Here is a 7,671-nt window from a genome sequence, read left to right as displayed (position 1 = left end):
GTACCCACAGCGCTCTCCCTTTTTGCCTGTAGTTTAGGCTCCACGCTTACCAGCAACCACACGTTTTACTTTCCATGGCAGTGATCAAGTACATAAAATTAAACATGTAAAAATGTATTGCCTCAAACACACAGACATATACATGTACTGCAGCTCGAACCTGAGGGTTCTACAGACTACTTTTGGGTAGGAAAGCAAGAGGTTGTCCCAGACCTTCACAACAAAAATAATTGTTCTATGAGACCGACTAATGGCGCACAAAGCCATGCTGGGGGGTGAACCCAGCCGCACAGCCCCCTGCCCACACGTGGCTATGGGGCCTGTGGCACAGCACCGCCACGAGCTCTGGGGTGGGCAACCAGGCACACCGGCCTGCTGGCCACCCATCCCGCCGGCCACCCATCCCACCAGCCACCCACCCACTGCCAACGAGGGGCTCCCCATCACCGCAGCTGTGGCTGCAGGGGCGAAGGGGCCGCCATGGGCTGGGCCGAGCGGCTGCTCCAGGGGACGGAGGGCCGCGGGAGCCCACCCGGGTGCCCTCAGGCGCTTCCGTCCCCCGGTGCGGGGCCGGGGGCTGCGGGGCGGCGGCGGTGCGGAAAGTGCTGCCGCCAATGCTCAGGCTGAGGCGGGCGGCGGCGCCGGGGCCGGGCGGGGCGGGCGGAGCCGCGGCAGCCGCCATGGGGCTGCTCAACTTCACCCGCGACCCGGTGCCGGAGGCGGTGAGCGGCGACATGCACAACCTCAACCAGCTCAGCGCCCAGGTGCGGCCGGGCCGGGGCGGGGGAGGGCGGGGAGCGGCCGCGGGATCAGCCCCGGCCCCGAATCCCGCGGGGCCGACGGCTCCGGGGCAGCCGCAGCCGGGCTGGGGCGAGCCACCACACGAGCCCAGCCGGCCCCGCAGCTCCGGTACAGGGCCCTGTCGGGCCCAGCAGAACCCACAGCCCCAGAGCAGCCCCGATACCCGGCGCCATTTGGCCTCCAGGCCCCGCAGCCCCGGTACTGGGCCCAGTCAGGCCCTGCACTCCCAGAGCACCTCAGTACCGGGACCGATTTGGCCCAGCAGGCCCCACGCCCCCAGAGCAGCCCCCGTACCAGCCACCGTTGGGTTTCCAGTCCCCACAGCGTCAGAGGAGCCCTGGTACACGGCCCGGTGAGGCCCTGCGCCCCCAGAGCACCCCGGTACTGGGTCTGGTCAGGCCCCACGCCCCCAGAGCACCCTGCTACCGGGACCAATTGGGCCCAGCAGGCCCCACACCCCCAAAGCAGCCCCGCTACCAAGAACCAGCAGGCCCAGCAGGCCCCATGCCTCCAAAGCAGCCCCGGTACCAGGCACCATCGGGCTTCCAGGCCCCACAGCTCCGGAGCAGCCCTGGTACCGGGCACCACTAGGTCCTGCATCCGCAGAGCACCCCAGTACTGGGCCCAGTCAGGCCCTGTGCGCCCAGAGCAGCCCCAGTACTAGGCCCAGTCAGGCCTCCTCCAGGCCCCGGTGCCAGGGTACCTGCTGGCTCTCAGCCCACTTCAGGAGGGAATGGTGTTTTCTGGTGACTGGGGCAGGGGTGCAGAGCATCGCCCGCTGCTCAGCAGCACAGCCCCGCACCTGGCCAGGCGAGCGCCATGCATGGCGGGAGCCTGTTTGTCAGGCCACAAGGCACTCCAGGTGATGGAGTGGGTCACATCTTGGCCTGTGTGGGCTGTAGGGTCCTGCGGAGCACTGTTTTTTCTCGGTGGGACTGCATGGCGTTCGGGTTGTGATTGCTACCCCACCACCCTCCTGTCCCAGTCAGTGGTACACATCTGCCTCCAGGTCACCAACACACCGTGTGTGCAGCCACGTGGCAGAAGCTGGTTCAGCTCACACTGAAGTTAGTGGAGGAGCTGTGGATTTTTTAGCTCAGCTTGCCAGAAGCACGGGTAACAGCCATCTCTGTTACAAGGCTGATGACGAGGGTAGGACAAGATGAGCCACATGCAGCAGCGAACCAGCCAGCCGTACCCAAAAGGTCACAGCCAGCGCTGGTGCCGGCAGAGGAGGGAGGGTGGTGGTGCTCAGCCCTACAGGCAGGCTCTCCAGCCCTGCCAGCTGCGTGCTCAGAAAACTGAAGGCAGCAACTAGACCTTTAACCAGTTCTTTTCCTTTCCGGAGTTAGTTTGGTTACCCCATGGGATTTGTGAAACATGAGAGTGGATGTTTGCATCTTTTCCCACTCACAGTTGGATTACACAGGGTAGAAGAGCAGCTTCCGATTAGCCAAGAGTCCCAAAAGCCCCGTGCAGTGCCAGCTACCAGCTGTTCAAACCCTTTGAGAGTCTCTGAAAAGCATCCATGAAGATAGAGCATCCAGAGGCATCTTGTAATGCCGAGGACTGGGGTACCTTACCAGCATGGGAGATCAAACTCTGGGACCAATGTACTGGGGGCAGGTGGAGCTGCATCAAGGTGGTAAATCACCACTTAGTCGTGGTGGTGATGGGGGTGGTGAGGTGCTGAGAAATGGTGCCCGTTGATGCCCGACTCCGTAACACCGTCCTGTTTCTCTGCAGCAATTCTCAGCGCTGACTGAAGTGCTCTTCCGCTTTCTAACAGAACCCAAGGAGGTAAGGCATGTGCAGAACTCCAAGAAGTGTGTGAATGCAGCTCTCTGGTGAGAAACATGCAGAGATAAGATTGTGTCGCTGCTCTTTCTCTTGAACAGGTAGAAAGGTTTCTGACTCAGCTCTCAGACTTTGCCACCATGAATAAAATCAGCTTGGGCCCCCTGAAAAACATTGTCAAAAGTATTCTTCTGGTACCTAATGGTAAGTGATACATTTGCATATGCTACCCTGAGGCCAAAACTATTGCATCCATCCTTGCGTGCTGCTAAAGTGTGTCTTCAGAACTGCAGTGCACTTGGTTTGCACAATAAGTGCTAAATGGTAGCTAATAAATGGTTTAGCATTTAAGAATCAAAAATTCTTTTGTTGAAAAGTCCCTGTTTGGTGACTCCAGCTTTGTATTCTTTACAGCCTGTCTGCACACACATTTCACAGGCTTAACTCACTTAAGTGTCTATACATTAAATGCAAGCACAACACTGTGACAGTGCTTGGTTTAACTTGTACATGTAAATCCGTTTTTGCCAGACCAGACTTACGTTTGCACTAAGTTTTTGTAGGAACTTCCATCCAAGTGACTCAGTGCTGTAATTCCTACAAGGACAAGCGCCGTTTGAGACAGATAAGACAGTGTACGCATCCCTCTAGGGTGGGCTGGAAACCAGCATAGTTCCACGCCATGTAAAAGAGACATCTGTCCTTGCAGTCTCGTTTTAGAAAAACACTTACGTGTCCAGCAGTTTCTCATTCATAAATAGTGGGGAAGAGGGGCAGGGGGATTCCCCTTGAATACCCCAGACTCCGGCACTTTATGAGATTACTCTGATGTTGTGGCTGCCGTTTGACATGATAATGCATCAAACACCTCCACTGCATGTTCATCCCATTGATCCTGCTTGTTATTAATAGTCTCTTGCTATTATCCTTCAGTCCTGGGTTTCCCATGGCGTTCCTCAGCGCAGTGAAGCCGTACGCAACTGTTTCCTGCATTTCGTCTAAACTTTCATTCTGCTACTTCAAGCCATTTCTTCGGTCCAGGAGTAACACTGGATGATTTCCTTTCCTACAACTGTCTTGGGGGTATTTAATGTGGAATCGGCATTTTCCTCCTTTCCTGATTCTGGCCTAGGTGCACTCCGTCTTGTCGTTCCTGTTTGTCTGCGCTGGCTCCAATCCCGTTGTAACTTTTCGTTAGCTCTGGGATGCCACAGACAGTACCGGAACAGATTACAGCAGATAACTTTGCCTATGCGCTACACAGACGGAAAGCCACGTGGGCCTGGCAGTCTCTTTGAATTTATGAGATTCCTGCTCTTGGCTTTAGAGAACAGAATCCTTGTAAAGTTCCATGTGCTGCCTGTGCCCCAGAACAAAGGAGGCAGGCACAGCAGGGGAAAGTGTTATATGCACACGTTCACACCCATAATCCAAAACACAGCAGGTAGGTCAAATTAGTAGCCTGCCAGCCTTAACAGTTCTCCTTTAACAAGCAAAGCTTCTATAGGAGGGAAAGCAGCAACTTCAAAACACAACCGCTGCTGCTGTTTCCATGGATACCTGCAATGAAATCTCTCCCGCTCTCTCGCAGCCACTTCCATCGCCCTGACTTTTAAAGCACTGGGCATCTGCAAAGATACCGGCAGGCACAACTGTATTTCCTATCTCGAGGAGCTGTGGTTTGTTTCAAAACACAGTCCAGGAACAGAGGCTTTCTATCACAGGGTCTCCGTCCCAGCGTTTATTTGACTCAGTAAAGATTGCTTTGACGGAGTAAAAAAGTGATTTTTCTTCCTTGCATTGTTTATTCAGGTGCCCTGAAGAGGAATTTGTCTTCTGAACAAGTCAGAGCAGATTTTATTGCTCTAGGTAGGTCACCTGACTTTCACTAAATAAAAGATAATTAATTTTTATCACATGTAGTAATCTCATATGGTTTCTCCCACAGGCCTCAGTGAAGAGAAAGCCAGTTATTTTGCAGAACAGGTATTAATACATTTTTGCTTGTCTCTGAGCTAACAAAATGACGGTCTTTGAGTAGGAACTTGTAAAACCCCACTGAGCTACCGAGATGCGTCAGCACTTTGGGTATTTTCTTCAAAACCAGCTCAGAATTTTGAACAGATAACTGATAAGGATAACTTTGTCTAACGATACTTCTGGTTTGCCACGGCCTCTACCTCATGGCTTTAGTGATTCCTGCACTTCTGTGTGGCTTTCATTTGATTGTTTCCCTGCTTTGCATGCCTTGAGCCCTGGGGTCATGCAGTTACACGAACACATGACTTTTTGCGCAGATATTGTTACACTGAACCAGTGTTAAAACAAAAACAGTGAGTTTCATTTACAGAAGTGACAAGGCAGATGGAAATCCTAGCAGGACTCAGAACACCCTGGAAAGCTCTCCCGACCGCATTAGTTTGCCCCTTTGCACACCTCCACTTTGGGCTTCTGCCATCAGCCTGCCTCGTTTCTGACTTGTGTTGAAATTACAGGTAACATAAATAGAGGCCTCTCTGGATTGATTGCTCGTGTGTCTTTTGCTCTGGCAGTGGAAGGTGAATTCCCCCACCCTGACACGCCTGGCTGTTGGTCAGACGCTGATGATTAACCAGCTGATAGATATGGAGTGGAAGTTTGGAGGTAATAGAGCTAAAACATAAACTGGACGGGTTGGCAAACCCAACAGCAGCTCTCAGCTAAATAACTTTTTATTTCACAGTTTAGCTAACAGATTATCTCCCTTCTCTTCTTTCTGACTCACAGTGACTGCTGGGAGCAGTGAACTGGAAAAAGTGGGAAGTATCTTCTTACAGGTAAGTCTCCTACATCAGAGAGTTCAGGTTGTAGTGCAGTTAAGGAACAAGCTACGACCAGGCATGTGGGGAAGTGCTGGCTGCGAGAGGAACTAGAGCTAGATCTCACAGGAACAAACTGCAACAGTGCATCTGCTTCAGTCTTCTGAGTGCAACTGCCAGCAGATAGCAGGCACGCTGCTATTTGTTTCTCTTCTGAAGACATAATGTATCACAGAAGCGTAGCCCACTCTGAAAAGCTGTTCAAAAACCTCAGTCTAGCAAAGGTCATGCGATCTTGGGGAGGGTAGGGGAATCTGATTGTTTATAAGGACTTCCAGAGATCCTCGCGATGCCTAAGGAATCTATTCCTACAGTGACGCTTCCCAAAAAGCCTGTCAGAGATGTGCGTGCTTTGCAGCAGTCTGTCCGTCTGAAACTCACAGCAGACTCCTGCGCTTCTGTCTTTTCATGGCGCTTAGAATACAAGGTCTCTCTGAATTAAAATACCTCTGCTTTTTCTTCCCCCAAGCTGAAGCTGGTGATTAAAAAAGGGAGCCAAACGGAAAACGTATATATAGGTGAGTTAACAGTTGTGGAAAAGAAGCAAGCATATGAGTACGCGAAAGCGGAGCGGCAGCTCGGAGCTGCCGGGTGTTGCTGGAGGTGGGGGAGCTTTGGGCGCGGACCCAGCAGGGGTCACTGCGAGAGCATCGCTGGTGGATGCTGCGGCTGCTCCTGCCCTGGGGACACCGACTGTTGGGCAGTCTTCACACCTTTGCGTAAGTAAATATAGATATGCCACGGAGCCGTGAAAAGCGGTCAGAGGAGCATGCCAGATGAAGAAAGTAAACAATTCCCAAGTGTTGGTTGCTGTTAGGAGAGTCCTAGCCCGCAACCCCCACGCAGCCCAGCTAGTGTAAAGAGCTGCTGAGAGCCAAAGTGTCTAATCCTGCCTAGCTTAGGTGAACACGAGTTGCTCCGTGGTAACACCAGAATGACTTTTCCAACCTTCAAAGTGTAACCTGAAATCTAAGACTTTATGCCTTTTTTTTTTCCTGCAGAGTTAACTTTGCCCCAGTTCTACAGTTTTCTGCATGAAATGGAACGGGTCAAGACCAGCCTGGAAAGTTTCAGCTGAAACTGCATGGACCTGACCCGACATCTGTCCGGGATGTTTAATTTCTCCTTGTGGGCCTGCAGATCTGCTCTTTCCCAGCTGACTCTTAACACCCTGATGAGAGAAGACAAGGCTGCGCAACGAGCGCTGGTGTCACAGCCCAGAAGGACCCATCAATCCTTCAGAACCTGAAACTTTGGCAAGTGTTTCAAAGAAGCTACAAGTCCACTCATCTGTTTTTTATATTATTACAAGAAAGAGTGGTCAGAAATATGTGGATATTTGTATTAAAATAAACGCATTCCCATCCTGCTCAGTTTGTATCAGAATTTGGGTTTTTTTGAGAAAAAGAGAAATAGAAGGAAAGAATAATTTTCGAACTTGGAAGAATTAAGCAGAGAGGACAGGGGAAGCAGGGAGAGGATCTAGGCTGGCAAATCACTTAATGGTCGCTTCCGGGCCTCTCATTTCTCTTGTATCGAGAAATGGATTGATTACATCTTTCCCAATCATGCCTCATTATGGAAAAGTATCTCAGTGGCAGATGATTTTAAATCTTAAACAGCCAAACATCTGCCTCCATGCACAGGGAGAAAAACATCTCGGGGGGTGACTAGATAAATCAAGTTTCTGCGTGCTGGGCTCTCGCAAAGCAGCCCTTTAATCTGCAGTTTGTGTGACATTGCGCAGGTAGATCCAGCCTGTTCCCTGGAGGACTTGCATCCAAACCCCACGGAGCACCGTTAGCTCAGTTTTTCAGTTGTCTTAGCGAGGATGAGCTCTTCATTGGGAAGCAGAGGGGTGCCCCTGACCAGACACGGGGCCAGTGGAAGATGTTATGTTCGCTGAGGTTCCTCCCATGTCCAGACCACTTAATTGTCCAGTCTCTCTTGGCAGCCCGAGCTCCCTGGAGCCCCCTCCCAGGGCACAGAGCGGAATGGAGTTCCCTCTCACAGCACGCTCCTTCCACCCCCGGGATTTCCTGAGGCACCTCCATGTCCCTGACGCGCTTGGTGGTCACAGCGCCGGGGAAGATCCCAGCAACATCCTCTCCGTTTCCAACCTACACCTGAAATAATTCGCTGTCCTGTGGCATCCTGCGAGCCTGCTGTGGGATGAGAAGCACCGCAGCTCCCTGTGCCTGCATCTGCTTCCAGT

The 7,671-nt window shown here is 52.3% G+C and overlaps 1 protein-coding gene across 1 annotated transcript; it reads left to right on the top strand.

The window, feature by feature from the left end:
- Positions 1-534: 534 nt before the first annotated feature.
- COMMD7 (COMM domain containing 7) lies at positions 535-6,829 on the top strand. Its single transcript, XM_063350230.1, has 9 exons — positions 535-764; positions 2,548-2,601; positions 2,700-2,802; positions 4,411-4,467; positions 4,547-4,584; positions 5,151-5,241; positions 5,365-5,414; positions 5,926-5,974; positions 6,458-6,829. The coding sequence occupies exons 1-9, from the start codon at positions 615-617 to the stop codon at positions 6,532-6,534; spliced, it is 669 nt and encodes a 222-aa protein (XP_063206300.1). The 5' UTR covers positions 535-614; the 3' UTR covers positions 6,535-6,829.
- The last annotated feature ends 842 nt before the right edge of the window (positions 6,830-7,671 follow it).

The sequence above is a fragment of the Chroicocephalus ridibundus genome, chromosome 12, assembly GCF_963924245.1.
Source record: "Chroicocephalus ridibundus chromosome 12, bChrRid1.1, whole genome shotgun sequence".
Classification (NCBI taxonomy): domain Eukaryota; kingdom Metazoa; phylum Chordata; class Aves; order Charadriiformes; family Laridae; genus Chroicocephalus; species Chroicocephalus ridibundus.
The sequence above is the reverse complement of the archived record's forward strand: the minus strand, read 5'-3'. Positions and strand labels throughout refer to the sequence as shown.

Excerpts from the sequence above, each read along its gene's own strand:
- COMMD7 (XM_063350230.1), top strand. The coding sequence starts at position 615 with ATGCTCAGGCTGAGGCGGGCGGCGGCGCCGGGGCCGGGCGGGGCGGGC. Across the intron at positions 4,585-5,150 it reads CCAGTTATTTTGCAGAACAG|TGGAAGGTGAATTCCCCCAC; the intron begins GTATTAATACAT and ends TTGCTCTGGCAG. Across the intron at positions 5,242-5,364 it reads TATGGAGTGGAAGTTTGGAG|TGACTGCTGGGAGCAGTGAA; the intron begins GTAATAGAGCTA and ends TCTGACTCACAG.